At 42.0% G+C, this 18,376-nt stretch overlaps 1 protein-coding gene across 1 annotated transcript; it reads left to right on the top strand.

The window, feature by feature from the left end:
- The first annotated feature begins 1,474 nt into the window (after nucleotides 1–1,474).
- Nucleotides 1,475–3,929, top strand: LOC148032279 (uncharacterized). The gene is made up of 5 exons (XM_087684069.1): nucleotides 1,475–1,620; nucleotides 1,766–1,960; nucleotides 2,127–2,201; nucleotides 2,304–2,444; nucleotides 2,560–3,929. The coding sequence occupies exons 1-5, from the start codon at nucleotides 1,618–1,620 to the stop codon at nucleotides 2,938–2,940; spliced, it is 795 nt and encodes a 264-aa protein (XP_087540195.1). The 5' UTR covers nucleotides 1,475–1,617; the 3' UTR covers nucleotides 2,941–3,929.
- The last annotated feature ends 14,447 nt before the right edge of the window (nucleotides 3,930–18,376 follow it).

The following is an 18,376-nucleotide window of genomic DNA, read 5'->3' as shown; positions in this document are numbered from 1 at the left end:
AAGAAAGAGAAAGACAAGAAGAAGTGAGAGAAATAGAAGGCAACCATGGAATTTATGCAAGGAGCTGAAGATGAAAGAAACTTGATTTAAAATTTAATGATCCTAAAAATGAGCCTCTTACATATCATATACCCTACCACTGTGGCTAGTATTATTTTCCATTATTTATCATTTTTCCTCTCCTTTCCTCTCCATTAGATGTGTTTGCTTTGTATGTTGCTAGCTCACACCTTGTATCTAATATCTTACCTTGACAATGTGAGATCTTAACTCTCTCTTTAGATACTACTTGGAGTTGCCTATTCATAGCTTATTTTAGGCCAACTTGGCTTTGCCATCCATTAGGCTAATAATGATGTGACATTCTGTGTATGAGAGAGAGAGAGAGAGAGAGAGAGAGAGAGAGAGAGAGAGAGAGAGAGAGAGAGAGAGAGAGAGAGAGAGAGAGAGAGTCCTTTTTTACCCATGTGGCATTACTAGACATGGTAATGGGAGTATGCTAGTATTGCATTGACCACAACAAGTAGTGGCCTATTTGGAGAATAATTTGATTGCCTCCCTCCACATGCTAAATAGAGGCCCACATCCCCATGCCAAAGTAAAATGTAGGTGTATATACCATGGTCTTGAGTTTGAGGGTGGTGCCATACCCATCCAATTTACTGGACTCTCAAGAATCTAGCAAGTATAGGTCACCATAGAGCAAGCAAGGGGGCAAGTTTCACTATACTTCATAGACTTTCCACAAACTCTAGCAAGAGCTCAAGGTGGTAAGTGCAAATTTTGAAGGGACATAAGGACATAAAAAAGAATAACTGCAAAAAGATAAATAACATGCCAATTAGTTTGTAGCGCAGTTGGTATGAATGTGGGTTGAGTTTGACAGGGTGCATGAGTTCAAACCCTAGGCTGGGCTTCTCCAACAACACAATAGAAATCTATTCGTGTATAGAAAAGACGATTGATGTGCATGACTATTGTCAAAAATGACTTCCAAGAATGCGATGTGATCCGCGGGACCGCGACCATGTGGAAGAGGAAGGAGGGGGTTTGGAACTTTGGTGAGAAGAGAGGTGGGGTCTTGGGTTTGGGGGGGTTGGGGGTTTTGATCATTATAACAACATGTGGGGGTGCTAAAACAAGGGCATTATTAAAGAGGGAGGGAGCTCAAAACTGTAGGGAAGAATCTCTCGCTCTCTCTCTCTCTCTCTCTCTCAATTGAATGAAACACTACTCTCTTGTTCCCCTTCTTCATCGTCATCGCGGTATAATAAAGATGTAATGTAATATATAATACATTAGTGCATTATAGTATTGTTCTATTAAAGAAAACGGCGCAGGTCTCTACAATGAAGGCGCGCGTGGTTTTGGGCGGCGAGGATGCGTTGGGAGCAGGCAGATCGACGGTCGGAGATGGCTGTTGGGCCCCCCCCTTTTCCTTACTCTCTCTTCTGTGCGCGCTCTCTCTTTCTCTCTTCCCTTTTAAGCTGCTCGCTGCAAACGCCATCGCCATAGCTATTACTTCCCCTCTTCTCCTCCTCCTACTTCCTTCCTGTTTGATCGATTCTTCCTCATAGAAGAAGACATTCGCGCAGCATCTTCCATCGCCCCGCAGCTATGGTTTGTATCTCCCCCCCTCTATCTCTCCCTCTTTCTTCTCTGTGGTTTAAGGGCGCGGTTTCTGGTTCCTTTCGCCTCTTTTCGTCCTCCTGGCCTTATACGCTTCTCATACCCTTGCTCATCTGTCTTTCTGTCCCTTCTGCAGGTCGGTCTCGCCCTCGCTCCCTCGCCTCTCCGCAAGCCTCTCTGGCTTGACTCCCTCCTCGTCGAGAAATTCTTCGATACTTGTGAAATCCACGCGGCTTGTAAGAAGAATGAGAGGAACATATTTTGCATTGATTGTAGCATTGGCATTTGCCAGCATTGTCACTCCAAGCATGCCTTACACCGCCTTCTTCAGGTACAGGTTACCGCAATTCAAATTTACTTTCTTAATTCGCCGCATCAACTTTTCTCGTAATTGTAAACAACTTTGGCGTCGCATTACTTCAAATCGACTCTGTATAAACCATGCGCTCTTCGAGACACATTGCCTTACAATTGATTTCAATGATCTGTGCCTGTAGATACGGAGATATGTCTATCACGATGTTATCAGGCTTCATGACATCCAAAAGCTTCTTGATTGCGGTAGAGTACAGGTAAATTCACTGAATTAAAGCATTGCGATCAGCCATATTTTTGGCATTACTTAGATGCTATAATGAAATCAGCTTCCTAATGCTTGCTCGTCGATTTTGCAGACATACATTATCAATAGTGCTCGAGTGGTGTTCCTGAACCAAAGACCACAGCCAAAGTCGTCGAAGGGGCTGGGAAATTCCTGCAAATCGTGCGATAGAAGCCTGCAAGAAGCGTATCGGTACTGTTCTGTCGCTTGTAAGGTGAGACATCACGTGGTTCAATCAGCAGTCTCAATCAACAGTTTGATATAATCTCGATCAATGTATTCTCTATACTTTGGCTAATTGCTCTGTTGTCTGAATTCCATGCCCTCAGGCGAAAGCCTCATTTAAGCTGCAATTAGCTGAGTACAATATGCCGACTTCGGTACGTTTGCGATGCGATATAGACAATGAGGCGAAGTGTCTGGATCGCAACGCAGAAGCAGAGGCGGAGGGGAACATCTCAAAAGACAGTGAAGTTTGGAGTTATGGCGATCATAACGAGTTGCTGGCAGTTCCAGCCAGAGCAGCAATGGTGGAGTCGTCGCCGTATTCTAGTCCTACTTCCTCCGCATCGATATCAAACGAATGGGACTTCTCGTCCTCTCAAAGGTTTACTTTCAGGCCTAAGCTTGTCACTTCCCCTCGATCCGTCATTCCCCCCGCTTCAATCAGCAGGCGGAAAGGCAAGCCCCACAGATCGCCAATCTGCTAAGGAGCAATCTCCCGCGCTCCATTCTATACATAGAATTCCAAAACGAAAGTTCCTTCTCCTACTTCCCCCCTCCTTGGCACATACTGCGTATCGAAATCCCTTCCTTTCCCTCCCGACGCCGCTTGCATCTCGCAAGAGCCGGTTTTTGTCCATACGCAATCTTCTAATTATGGTTTTCCAGAGGGAATCCCACTAAATTCAGCTGCAAAAAGGGTGGATTGGGAGCTGCTAGCTAGTTTAGAGCATGTAGAAGTCCTCTCAGTCTAGAGTTTATAATTGTGCAAACACTGAATTCGTGCATCGTTAGGTTAAAGGGGTTATAAAAGAGTAGCCTGCTGGTTTGGATATTAAAGTCTGATCGTATACAAGCTTCCAAGTTCCGTCTCCCTCTACCCCGCACATTTTATCTAGATCTCACATCAACTCCTAATGTTGTTTTAGCAATCAGAACGTACTATGCTCATTGCTTTCCTTTCAGACCGATCATTCTGCATGCCCGTTAAATCGAAATTGAATATGGCTTCTAGCGATACTTTTGTCACCTTGTCACAGCCATCGTCCCTCACGGCTACCTTTATAGCAGCGCATTAGCATCGGATGCAAGAGATTCAAAAGAGAGCTTATTATCACTTGCATACAACTGTATGATCGGTGAAAGTTGAACATGCTCTTGCTTTCTAATAATGGATACATGCAGCTGCCTAGCCTGCCTGTCAGCTGGTCTCCAAAGACGCCATTATCGGAACTCCGAATCCTATTTCCATTGCTATATGGTTTACAGCTGTAGCAGTCTCGTGTTTCGGACTGATGTTGCTCCTCACACATAAGATCCGGACGCGTTGGAAGTGCACCGAAGCTTACATGAGTAACCCCGACGGAATTCGTATAACCATCACAATATTCGATTTGGAAGGAATTAATGCTTCGAGACCTGGATATTGGTTGATGATTAGAATAATGAAAATTGCTGCATTTATATTATATATACTTCTATAATACTCCAGAATTGAAAGAAACATGTACCAGACCGGTTACCTATCTATGCATATGACCTACCCTATACAGCATATGTAGAAACTTGCTCCAAACCCTTCAGCACTATATCACACGGGCATTCAACATATGGTAGAGTTGGGATCCACGATGGAAAAGGTATCTTGAAAGAAAGATAGGTCTTATCGCTCTTCGAGGTGGATTACGATATTTACGATCCAATTTGGCTTTATTAGCCAACCTTCTAAAAGTTGAAATTTAATTTGGTTTTATTTAGAATCCATCTTGAATGTTTAATAAGAGGTACTTTCTTGATACTATTAGTATGCCAAACTTAGAAGCTGGTAACCATGGTTTCTTGAGCTCATTTCTTTAGATGTCATTTGAATATTTCGCATTTGATAGGAGAGCTACAAGCTCATGGATCTTGATATTCAAAATATCACGCCAATAACGCTTGAGACTTTGAAAGCACATGATAAAAGAGGTTTGCTTGAATTGAAAAGGTGGAGACTAATGAGAGATGACTTGTATGGTGTAGAGTAAGGATGATAGCAATTTACTATGATTGAAGTCATCACCTTTTACAAAAATTGCTTACATTGAAGATTGGGAAGATATTATTTAAATGACTTGTTGCCATGGTCTGGATGGATATCATCAAAGTGTTAATGACACAATAAATGCAATCAAGTTAGATTGATACACTAACATGAGAAAGCATGGTATTCCTACTCCTTATGTGCACAATGTAGTGAATGCATGTAATTGTAAAAATGGTGACATGAAATTTGCTTGTGATAGCTTTCTCTTTCCTTGTGCCAAAGAGAACAAGAAAATACAATCATGTGAAACAATTTTCCCGAATTGGATCCTTGTGGAGGAGCGCTTGATTGACATGATCATCGAGCATAAAGCAAGATTGGTTTTACTTCACTCAAAGAACAATACCATGCTCAAGAAGACAATCGGCAAGATTGGTTTTACTTCACTCAAAGGACAATACCATGCTCAAGAAGACAATTGTTGAGTATGTGTCATTGAGTTGGAAGGATTGATCGAAAAGGAGAGAATATTCGAAGATCATATTGTAGCCATGGGAATGATGGTTTGATACTCGTTGTAACTAAGCCTAGGGGTTGTCTTTCATAACAATAGTAAGTTTGTAATTGATAGGTGCAAATAGGGTTGTGTTTATATAGGTTCGACAATAAAGGAAAAGCAAAGTATTTGCAATAATGGCTCCAGTATAGCAATCTCAAGTGAGAGGTTAAGAACAAAGGGTACTCCAATATGCTTTGAAGGGTTGTGCATAAACACACAGAGATTGCTCTTGGAAGGAAACTCAAATTTATTAGCTACTATCAGCCACTTGTGTATGTGTTATTTCAAGCCATTTAAGGTGATGATTTGACTTGAACCTTTATTTTTTAACAAGTGCATGCAAATAGTTGATAATTGGACACTTTTGTTTTTTTTTTGCTCTCACGATTGGACTTCCTTGTTTTCACTCTTATGTAAAATTTTGTGGAGACAGTTAAATTTGTGTGAGGTCAATGGACAGATGCTTCAACATGGGGTATTATATAATCAAATGTAGCTTCATGGTTTTAGGGGCAATATAGAAATTTTGATTGAGCAACATCACATGCCTTTACAAATTCTTCCCAGGTTAATTTGCATTACCCACTTCCTAGGGTAAGCTACATTAGTGAGGAATAGTCAATGTTGCAAAACTCTTGCGTGAATTACATCGTGTCTTTTGGTGCTTTTTCTTGAACCAAAGTATTTGTCCTCCATTGTTTGTTGCACATCTCTTTTTGGAAAGTAGATTTGTACTATATACAATTGAAGGTTTGAAAATGCAATGGTTGTCCTCCCTCTTTGTTATCTTTTACTTTTTTATTTGGAGTTCAGTTGTCATAGACAATTGACTATAAGAATGTAGATTGACTTTAACTACCAATTGCTTCACGAATATTCCCATCCATTGGTATTGAATTTGCACAACTAGATACTGGTACAAGTAATCTATGTGGATGAGATTGCATTCTAAACTAAAATCTTGGCTAATTGCTCACATTCCCATACATATAAGAGTAGATGTATTAGTTCCCATACTCAAACACATTCCCATTGCTAGCCTATCTATTCACCACCACTTGTAACTTGGTCATCCTACACATTGGCTACCATGGCCTAGAACAAAAAGCCTCCACCCTATGGGAAAGGCCAAAACAACATATTTTGTTGATGCTCACTAAAATATGTCAATACACTCAATAAGTCTACAAAGCATATTTTGTAGCATAGAGAGGAGATAATACAACCAATCAATACAACTACTTGCTTATGGATAATGCCTTGTAAGGAATTCTGCCCCAACTTGCAGAGGCCTAGTGCTTAACAAGCATTGTGTCGTGCACACTCTTTTCTCTTGGATAGCTAAATTGGAGCCATAATATATAAGGATTATCATTTGTATAATATCATATTGAATAGCTAGTGATTGGTAGATATCGAAATGCAAGTAATTGGCAGATATTCCTTGTTCTGGGACCTGACAAAGTGTTCAGCAACCATATAAGCTCAACTTTGAAAGCATAGATTAGACTTCTCCTAGATATGTGACCGATCCTCGCATCATCCATAATCTTATTATATTTCCCCCACATATGTGAATAGTTCACGCATCACCTTCCATAATATTTAACCAACCCATGCATTAGCCACCATATCTCCATACATGTACATAACACAGTTATACAGTAGGCCAGCTATATCATAAATTTGGACTCTTAACATGTTCTCACATTTGACCTAAAAGTTCAAGCCAGTAGCTGTCTTGTAGTTGTGTATTTTGCTTTTCATTTTCAAGTGCATTGCTAGATACTAATTGAGGCAATTGTTGCATGTGCATGTCACAACACATAGTTTACAAGTGGGTTGTTGGGCTTGATTAAGAGCCTCACCAGGATGGACCTATACCATGCCAATCATAGCAGTTATCGAAATCTTGCTTTGATTGAACCCTTCGAAAAAAATGAGGAGCAATTTGTTCAAGTGTACATAAAAGTGTGTGATGACCTAAAGAATCCGAGTACATCTCAATCTATGAACAGGTTGCCTAAGAAGGAAATTAATAGTGCTAGAAGAAATCCATATAGGAAGAGTGGCCTCAAAACAATGTACAGCCAAGTATCTATGATGATTCTCATCGAAAGCCTTCCAACTTAGTGAGGAATACTATTGAATACACTCCATGCTTCTCAAGCAACCCATAGAGAATGTATGTAACTGCATCAATAGAGATTCCTTCCAACTACATCTATTTGAAACAACTTTCCACCTCTAAATCAAAGACATGGCCAACATATTCCAAAATCAGTGCATCCCAGCAACAATCAACATCTCTGATTAGAAGACCCTCAAAAGCGTGTTGGGCTCTTGCAAATAAGGTGGTTTTGGAGCACACATCCACAAGGGTATTCCCAACATATTTTCCTATTTCCAATCCTTTTTTTTACCTAAACATGTAGATTTCCATAAAAATCTAAACATTCTTGGTTTCTATAAGCTTTCAAAGCACAGACAAAAGTAACAAATTCAAGATATGTGCCATTTAATGGCATTTTCCAAAAACAATTGTTAACTTCTTTACTAAGGCCATATTCAACAAAGCCTAAAATCAATGTATTATAGGAAATCAAATTATGATCTAGTAGACATTTGAGCACTTGAACCGCTTCTACAAGCAAGCTACGTCTGGTATACATATCCACCAATACATTGCCCTCATTAGGTTGTCTCTCTAAGCCCCTTCTAGTTAATTTGGCATGAATTGTGTGGCCTATTTCTAGAGCACCCGTGATACAACGGGCTTTTAAGCTATAGACAAAGATAACAACAGTTGCAGGCACCTCAAGTTGCATTTGTTAGAAGCACTTCCATGCTTCTTTATCGTTTTCTTATTGAATATATACTGCAATGATTGCATCCCACAAGGCTACATCACTACAAGATATAGACCTTATACTGACATTTAAAGCAACGAAAATACAAACAACAAAATTTGCCATCGTCGTCGCAAAAAGCGTCGTCATTGACGACGCCATAGAAACGTCGCTATATGCATCGGCGCAGATAGCGACACAACCAGTATAGTTGTGACGCTCATAGCGAGGCCAATAGCGACGCGAGCAGTAAATTTGCAACGCAAATAGCGACGGTAACATGGAAAAAAAAATTTGTGGCAGGGCAGCTAGCACTGTGTGTTGTATGAGAGCCATATAAAATAGTTTCTGCACTGCTGCATACAAAGCGCTTACAAACAAAAAGAATGTATACTGAAATCATAAAACTGATACATGAAATAAATACATGATCGCATAAAATGCGATTGGTACAATCATGAAAGGATATCACTAATACATAGAAAATGTCTACATAGATCAGGCGACTAAAAACTAAAGGTGTGTGAGCTCTAAGGATCCAAGGGCGAGCTAGAAATCCTCGTCCCCCGAAAGCTCATCCTGCCGCAAAGGAGCATTGAACGGATTCTGCAGAAAAAGAAGCATATCAATCCACCATACAATAATGCATTCAAATATCTGATAGTAACTACGGACAAGAAAGATGAGTGACTTACAGGGCCGTCGCGTCTATACAATCGGTCGATCAATGCATTGAGACCGTGCCTCTCTGTATATCGAGTCTCAAGGCCTTGCGGATCGCGATTTGTAATGGAGTGCTGCAAAGAAAACAAAATGCTAACTGTTAGAAACATGATTATCAGTACAAAGAATATTTTAAAAAAACAAATAAGGAAAACAAAAGAGAAACTTACAAAGTCATTCAAATATATCCTGCGGTCGCCACTCCCAAGATGATGCATCGCTCCGGCCTTGATTCGTGCCCTCGCCGCCTTCCGCCTGTTGACTCTAACGTCCTGGCGAATATGTAGCCTCCTCCCTCAGTCGGCGCCACTCGTCTACATCTAACCACTCGAGCTTTGGAGCCCCACTCTTGATTGCCTTGCGTGCGTCGGATCGTCTATGTGACATGTATGCACGCATGCAATTCATCATCCAGCCCGTAGAGAATCTATCTACTGCGGCTGGCACCGGAAACTCCTCGTGCAAGGATATTATTATCATCCAGCTCGTAGTCCTTGCTCCCCTCCGGTATGTTCCTCCAATGATCCAGGACGTGCCGAAAAACTTGTTGGCACAACTCCCTCATGCGAGCCATCACCCTCCTCCCCTCATCATTCATGATGATGGCTCCTGATCTACTATCCACTAGGTATCCATAACCCCTAGAAGTCTGCCTAAGATGGGCCCTCTCACATCTCTGTCCACGCTCCTGGGCATATCCAGGAGACCCCTGTACATTCGTTGTACCGACGGGGGTACCCTTTTCCGGAGTGCCACTCAAAGGGGGTGCCACCAAAAGGCTTGCCACCTGCTGACGGCTGCGCAAAAGCCGAAGTAACTGGAGTAGACGTTCCCACAGGTGTGACAAATCCTGGAGGTGATGCAGCTCCAGCTGAACGACGAGACCGAGACACCACGTCCGTGTCTCCACAGCAGCACCCCCCTGATCCTCCTGCAGTCCCTCCCTCTGGCCCAAGTCGTGAGCGTCGAGATCGTCTGCTCGAAGCTGAAGCATCTGATCGCGCTGAAGCAGATCTAGCAGAGCGCCTTGACGAAGAACGAGACAGCTCCTGGTCTAGCATCTCTCTGAATCTCGCGAGCTAATCTGGAGACATGCGTGCCATCATGTCCTGAAACTCCTCATCGCTCATCCCAGGACTCATCCTGAAAATGTCACCTGCACAGATAAAAAATGATGTTAGAATAATCAATTTAAACTATACAAAGTATAGTAATATAAATCATTTTTGAAAAATCCCTCTTAAAATGCATATCTTATGTACCTTTATGGAAGATCTAAACAACGAATTGAGTAATACAATTCTCCAAGAATGAAGTATTCTATGGTCCCATATTAATCTCTTGACACAACTCTGCATACACTGGAAGGTCGATAGACATGTCATCACAAAAGAATGAGTCTGCCTCGTTCTCAAAAAATTCTAGGACTTCTGTATTTCCATCATTGTTAGCCGATGCGGGCTCCAAGCTTGCGGTGGCCTCCACCCTTTGTAATATCAACCCCTCTATTTGCATATTTTCTTCATCTATGCTTGGAACATTGCTTTGATCATATACTCTCGCACCTCGAGGAGTTGAAGGTATAACATACCACCATCGAGGTTGTCGGGGGTTTAGATAGAAGATTACATGTTCACAAATACTTACAAAGCGAGTTCAAACCATTGTGACATAAACCATGTCGTATTACAATTAGCAAGCAAATGACTCTTTGCACCTGTTCACAATGGGCCGGCAACACAAAGGTGTCGCGCAAATCCGTCCATTTTTTTTCGGAATCTATTTCGAGAAATTTAGATGGACCTTGTCGAACTGTTGCTCCAGCTCCTCCAAGTACCACTTTGAACCACTACACATCGAATAGTATCATGGAGAAGTTACGGTAATCCACCGTAATAATACTTTGCAAGTTCTCAAAATACTCCATCTCATCCACAACCGTGTTCGGATCCGTTGCTCGTCGCCGGCTCTCTTGCTCAAACCTTGCCATGACACCATAGTCCATTGTGGAGCGCATTTTGTCAATATGCTCCACGCGAAAATGCCATCCGCGCGACCACGTTGCACTATATATTTTGTACTGTATATTGAATCACTCAAATTAGATGTAGCAAGCAAATTTATATACGACACATTCTAAACCCCTCATTACCTTTGGACTACATCCCCTCGAGAACTCCTACTCCTCCATTGAGACCTTTGCCCCTTCGTTGGATGCTATGGTCAAGGCTCTATGCAACTATCGTGTTGACATAAACCGCTGGATGCTGCGGTCAAGGCTCTATGCAACTATCGTGTTGACATAAACCGCGGCATCTCCTCCATACCTTCGGGATATCGAATCGGTCGGTGACGCGTATTGCGTCGGAATTCAGCTCGCGCTTCCTCACGATCTTGCCTTGCAATCTGGTACTTGGCGAGCCACGTCTCCATGGAGGCATGGTGCAACATACAAAAGCGATTCACCTTCTCTTCCATTGAGGCATCCATTCTTTTTTCTACCCCATTTTCAACCACCATATCTCCAGTCAGCCTATCATCATCCTTCAGTGTCCATAGCATTTCATTGTTTGGTTCCACCGTTGGTAGCCATTGTGAGATATGTACTAACGCCTCTGACACCAACCAACCTTTCACCATGCTACCTTTTGGACGAGCTCGTTGTCGCACAAAGCCTTTCAGGGTTTTCATGAAGCACTCTAGGAAGAACATCCATCGTGTATGGACAGGTCCAGCAATCTCCACTTCGTCCACAAGATGCACAAGAAGGTGAACTTGTATCGTGAGCATGCTAGTGGGCAAGTATTTCTCAAAGAGACAGACCGTCTCAACTGCTCCCTGCCTTGCGGATTCAATAGAGGATGTCTTAATCTTTCTGTGAGATCCATTGCACCAAAGTCGACAACTTGTCAATGGCCCCGCGAATTTCTGGAGTAAGGCATCCTACGATCACGATCGGTAGGACAAACTGCCATAAATGAGAAAGCATTATGAATAATGGCCACTTTTCAAATTGCAAAATGTCCACACTAATTAAAATCCATTCTGTTCACAAACGTGACATATCTTATGCCAATCATGGGATTTTAGCCTAGACATTTGGTCATCTTTAGAAAATGCGGACCTGAGAGAACGCATCATACCCGTCGGAGTGCGGATAGACTTGATTACTTGCTTCACAATGCGCTCTTCTTTGGTAGACAAAACCCAGGGAGCGCGAAGAAGCTGCACTCCCCCTTCAGCACTCGACTGCGGCCAAAGCGCCTCCATCTTACCTACCTCTTTTAAATCCATTCGTGACCTTATAGTGTCTCTCTTTCCTGTGATGTGGTCCCATAGCAAGCTGCCCACATTCTTAAAAATATGCATGGGATCCAACAAGTGGTTGACCTGTAAGTGGGTCCAATATGGCAACTCGTAGAAAACTGAGAATCGTCGCATTTCATTTGGATGTGATTCCGGGTTTACTATTTTCAGCTCATACCAGCTTGCAGCGTTCATACATGCTGGAGGTCGTCCAAGAAAACCTTCCCTGAGTTCATGATTCTCCGACAAGAAAGCGGCGTGTCCTTGATATACCATCTTCTTCATGGTTCGTGACCTTCGGGAGTCTAACTGTGGCCCACACAATGGACATGCATGATAACCTGAGGTAACCAGACCTGTAAGGCGAGCCATGACCTAGTGAATACTTGATTGAATGAAATAAAATATAGATATTACCAGCAAGAACAAAGGTCTGCTCACTTGAGCACTCTCCCAATCCCGGAAAGTCATGCATCGTCCACATGAGAATGGCTCGAATGTTGGCTGACCGCCGACCATCGCGCCTGCTCATATCTTGCACAGTGACCTCCTCCTCCCACAAAATCTTAAGCTCATCGACTAATGGACGAAGATACACGTCCGTATTTTTTACTTTGTAGCGGCCCGGGACGAGCAAGCTAAGGATGAGATGTCCTTTCTTCGTAGAAAGCCATGGAGGGATGTTGTAGTTGACAAGCATTATAGGCCACACACGGTAAGAAGTCGAGCGCAGAACGAATGGGTTCACACCATCCATGGCGAGACCGAGCCGAAGATTCCTTGGCTCTCACGCAAAGGCTGGGAAGGTAGAGTCAATGTGGCTCCATGCGCGCGAATCCGCTGATATTCGTTGAACTCCATCCGTGGACCTATTCTACGCATGCCACGTTGTCAAGCTTGCCATGGCAGACGTGCGAAACATGTGGTTTATGCGGGGGATGAGCGGAAAGTGTCTGAGAACTTTTTGAGGGATGGTTTGCCCTTGCAAGTCCTGTCGATACATGTGAGCACCACACTTTGGACATGTCTCCCATAGTCTCGTATTTATCTCGAAACAATATGCAGTCGTTGATACATGCATGGATGTTATTATAGTCCATGCCAAGCTTTCGTAAAACATGTCATGCATCATCACAAGACTCAGGCATGGTATTTGCAGGTGGTAATATATGATATTTCAATAACCTGAAAAAAATCATAAAACACCTTGAAAAAACACAAATGTTTGCAATAATACTGTTTTAAAAAAATCAATGAAGCCTATGTGCAAGGTACCTAAATAACTCAGTCACACTCGTATCGCTCCAACCGTATTTTGCTTGCACACTTAAAAGTGCAAGCAATGTCTTCAGCTGAGATACTCGGCACCCATCATATAATGGTATGGATGCTTCCTCTCTAAGCGGGTTAGATGTCTTAACATCCATGGGAATCAATGCATCGATCATTGCCTCCATCTCAGGCTCCAAGATTGTAGGTAGGTCGAGAAGGTTGTCTGTCTCCTCTGGCATTGACGGTATAGATGGGCCTTGCGAGTGGTGGATTGGCTCCTGCAATCCATCCATCGCACGTCCACGAACTCTTCTAATTGGCCGCAAAGGGTGCACTCCCCCTTGGGTCGAGACATCACCCCCCTGGATAGAAAATTTGCCAACAAGACCCAATCTTATTGTGTATGGTTTTCAATTAGCTTGAGAATACAATGCATGATTAATATTAACTTGAAATTACCGTTTGCTGAAAATCTGCAATCGCCTGATCAATGATCTCAGATTGAAACTCGCCAAATCGTCGTATGTGTTCTATAGACAATCGGCGTTTTCGTCTAATTGCCAACTTGCATTGAGAGCAAGGACATGGGACACGCTGATTAAGATACGTCTCGCGGTCTTGAACGATAAGACATTCTTCGTTTTCCATCTTATCTACATTACAGTAAACGAGGCTTAAATGGATAGCTTTATGGAGATGTACGTCAAGTTGCAAGTTGACCATAAATCTTGCATTGTATATAGTAGTTGAGAGATTTTCCGATGTTATATCTCGGCCTTATATCATGCTCAAGGATTTGTTTGTCCCGGTAGATAATTATTTGTTATATCTCTGCTTTGAGTATAAGTAATCCATTTTGAGTATCATTGAGGATCTCTTAGTCTAATAATAAATCAGTCTCAACAAAAAGCAATTTAAGGGATTCTTCTTCTATAACAATACTTTTGAGTTCATTTTGATGAAGTACCGTAATGACCATTAGCTAGGGTATCATTTTCTTTTAGTCCTTCATTGATTAGTTGGCATGATTTCTAATTTGTTATGCCTATAAAGTTAATACAAAAACAATGAATTATGTATATCACAATTAGATCCCCTACTTGGACATTATGAAGGAATTGGCCATTTTTAAGCCATCTTAAAGAGTCACCAATGTACGTGGCCCATGGCAAAGCACATTGCATACCATTATCGATAAGTCTAGTATCTTAAATTTCCTTCCTCTCCCTCTCCCTCTCTTTCTCTCTTTCTCTCTTTCTCTCTCATTTCCTCTCCTAAACAAGTAAAAAAGAAAGTGATTCAAACATTAAACAAGCAAGAGGGAGAGAGAGAGAGAATGCACTCTCTCTCTCTCACCCTCATCCTCTCCCTCTCGTTCTCTTTCTCTCCCTCTCTCATTTCCTTCCCCTCCCTCTCCCTCTCCCTCTCTTTCTCTTTCTCTCTCTCTCTATCTCTCTTTCTCTCTCATTTCCTAAACAAGCAAAAAATAAAGTGATTTAAACATTAAACAAGCAAAAGGGAGAGGGAGAGAGACAATGCACTCTCCCTTTCTTTTTCTTTCTCTCCCTCTCTCATTTCCTTCCCCTCCCTCTCTCTCTCCCTCTCTTTCTCTCTCATTTCCTCTCCTAAACAAGCAAAAAATAAAGTGATTTAAACATTAAACAAGCAAAAGGGAGAGGGAGAGAGAGAATGCACTCTCTCGCCTTCTCCCTCTCTTTCTCTTTCTCTTCCTCTCTCATTTCCTCCCCCTCCCTCTCCCTCTCCCTCTCTTTCTCTTTCTCTTTCTCTTTCTCTCCCTCTTACTCTCCCTCTCTTTCTCTTTCTCTTTCTCTTTCTCTCCCTCTTACTCTCCCTCTCTTTCTCTCTTACTTTATCGTTTCCTCTCCTAAACAAGCAAAAAAGAAAGTGATTTAAACATTAAACAAGCAAAAGGGAGAGGGAGAGAGAGAATGCACTCTCCCCTCTCTTTCTCTCCCTCTCCCTCTCCCTCTCCCTCTCTTTCTCTTTCTCTCCCTCTCTCATTTCCTTCCCCTCCCTCTCCCTCTCCCTCTCTTTCTCTTTCTCTCCCTCTCTATCTCTCTTTCTCTCTCATTTCCTAAACAAGCAAAAAATAAAGTGATTTAAACATTAAACAAACAAAAGTGAGAGAGAGAGAGAGAATGCACTCTCCCTCTCTTTTTCTTTCTCTCCCTCTCTCATTTCCTTCCCCTCCCTCTCCCTCTCCCTCTCTTTCTCTCTCATTTCCTCTCCTAAACAAGCAAAAAAGAAAGTGATTTAAACATTAAACAAGCAAAAGGGAGAGGGAGAGAGAGAATGCACTCTCCCTCCCTCTCCCTCTCTTTCTCTTTCTCTCTCTCTCTCTCTCTCTCTCTCTCACTCTCACATTTCCTCCCCCTCCCTCTCCCTCTCCCTCTCTTTCTCTCTTACTCTCTCGTTTCCTCTCCTAAACAAGCAAAAGGGAGAGGGAGAGAGAGAATGCACTCTCCCTCTCTTTCTCTTTCTCTCCCTCTCCCTCTCTTTCTCTTTCTCTCTCTCCCTCTCCCTCTCTTTCTCTTTCATTTCCTCTCCTAAACAAGCAAAAGAGAGTGATTTAAACCTTGAACAAGCAAAAGAAAGAGAGAGGGAGACTCACCAATGAGATATGGCGAGCGCGGGGCGGCTTCTCTTTGCGATGAAGGCTCCTCCTCTCCTTCGCGAACAACGGCAGCGGTGGCGGCAAGTCTTTTTCCTCTCCTTCTCTCACAACGGTCGCTCTCTCTCTCGCTCTCGCTCTCAAAACTCTCAATGAAGCAAAAGAAATGAAAACCGCGCTCGGGTTTCGGCCGCGTTTTTTCCCTGCAGCCCGTTGCTATTTACGTCGCAAATGCGACGCAAATAGCGTCGCTATTAGCGACGCCGCTATTCGCCGTTGCTAATCGGCGTCGCTAATGGCCCAAATCCTTGTAGTGCATCTTAAACTTGTAGTCCACAAAAACATCATGGGCTTTTGAGAGAGAGCTACATTTATTGTACATTCCCACCAATGTACTACCCACATAAATTCTTGTTTCCAATCCCATTTTTGTTACTTTGCTATGCACTCTACTTCCTCCTAAAGTCTATGTTGAGTCTATCCTACAATCAATGCATTCCATGAGCATACATATCCAATTGATGGTTCATTAAATATCTAGTATGATTCTACAATTAGAATAAATCTCATATACATATCCACTAGTGTAGTTCTAACATGAGGTTGTGTCTCCATTCTTGTTTTGAGAAAGTAAGTATGGATCTCATAGTCTATTTCCATAGCTATTGTCTTGCCACAAGCTTTCAAGCTGTGAATCAAAGTGATAAAAGCAAGAGACATGCCTTCACATTCCATTGATTGAAGACAAAATTGCAATTTCTCACCAGACCCATGTTCAACATATGCTATAATCAACACAGCCCAGAAGATGACATTTTTCATTGGCATCCCATCAAAAGTTCCCTTTCCAAGCCCTACAGGGTAATATCCACATACAGTAGGCCACCTCTCTCTACTCCTATGTTTCCACAAGCTTTCAAGATATTGACAAAGATGAATGAATCTAGAGCAAAGCTTTGATAGTACATTTCTTCCAAATCCATACACCACTTTCTCACAAATGCCAAGTTAGACATGTCTTGTGACTAGCTCGTGACACATTTAGCCCTATCCCTATCAAACATGAGAGCAACCCTCTCTCCACCAAGCATACCAATAAAAGCCATGGGAGCCCATACTCAGCATTGTCCCTTAGCAGCATACCAAAACATCCCTAATATATAACACTATCCTAGTCGAAATTGAGAGCAACCCATGATAGCATTATAGTGTCCATAACATCAATGTATAGATTTTCAGAATGCAATGCCCATAACATCTCGATGCACTACAATAATTTACATCATGTACATGTTTTTGGCATGAAGACACATCTATAGCCCATGTTGGTAACCATGCCATTGTTCAAGCTTATGCTTACCAAGAAGAGCAACCTTGTCACTTTTGACCCAGTCGATCATGTCCCTATCAAATATGAGAGTAACCATGTCTTTGTAAATCATATGAAAACAATTCCCATTGGAGCATTCTTGTCCCCTATCACTGTTAACATATCCAAGCTTGCCCTTCTCCAACATACCAAAACAACCCATAAATGCAACATTGTTTCTGTCAAACATGAGTGCAACCCATGATAGCAGTGCAATGCTAGGAACATCAATGCACGAATTTTTGACATTGCAATGCCTAATAAATCCCAATGTCCATAACATCATATGCACATTTTCAACATGAATTGCATTTGCAGCTTATGATAGCGGCCTTGTCATTATGGATGAGTCCATTCTTGCCTGTCCTAGCCCAGGGCAATCACTTGCAAACACAATAGTAGTACCCAGAACAACAATTTGGCATGCATGAACAACATAGATTCCAATGAAGCTTTAATATGAACACAACCACAATTAGCGAATATAACCATAATGTGTAAACATCCTCACCTGTTTGAGATGTTTCATCCCCCAATCTAAATTGACCAAGTACCATATAACAAAAAGTACCTCCAAGACCTACACAAAATCTACACACAATAGCTTGAAAAAACTATAAAAGCATTAAATAGTGACCATCATGTATGCCAGTACTAGATCAAATCAAGTCTCGCAACAACAAAAATAGATTATCTTTTGCCATGTATACAAGGTATATGGATTGAATGTGAGAAAATAGGAAAGGGAAGAGATTCTATGAAGGCATTGGAACATTAGCATGATCATAACAAAAGGGATGTAAATGCACTACAAAAATTGGACTCATCTCGCCACTGCAACTATTATTTGCTAAACTACTCCATCTACAACACACTAATACAGCAACCATGTAAACCTCCCCTTAGATCCTCTACGACTGAATGAACGAACCAAGATTTTGAAAGTTGCATGATAAAAAGTTCACCAATTAAATCAATATATCAACAAAGGCACTATGTGTACATAACAAAGGTCTTTCAACCACTTACCCAATGCTTAGACACCTTGTCTTGTAGTGCCCTCTCAATTAGAAATTTCATGTAAGTCATGAGATAGAATCAGCAATCAATGCTATTGCTTTGCTGAGGGCAAGTAGCTACAACTAGATCTAACTCATTTGGCCTCTTCAGGCATCACTGAGCTCTACA

Source organism: Lygodium microphyllum, chromosome 8 (genome assembly GCF_053477565.2).
Source record: "Lygodium microphyllum isolate KBCC chromosome 8, Lygodium_microphyllum_v1.1.10, whole genome shotgun sequence".
Lineage (NCBI taxonomy): Eukaryota > Viridiplantae > Streptophyta > Polypodiopsida > Schizaeales > Lygodiaceae > Lygodium > Lygodium microphyllum.
Note: the sequence above shows the minus strand (reverse complement) of the source record. Positions and strands in the feature narration are given on the sequence as shown.

Coding starts and splice junctions, on each gene's coding strand:
- LOC148032279 (XM_087684069.1), top strand. Junction 1,961..2,126: donor CCTTACACCGCCTTCTTCAG/GTACAGGTTACC, acceptor CTGTGCCTGTAG/ATACGGAGATATGTCTATCA. Junction 2,445..2,559: donor ACTGTTCTGTCGCTTGTAAG/GTGAGACATCAC, acceptor CCATGCCCTCAG/GCGAAAGCCTCATTTAAGCT.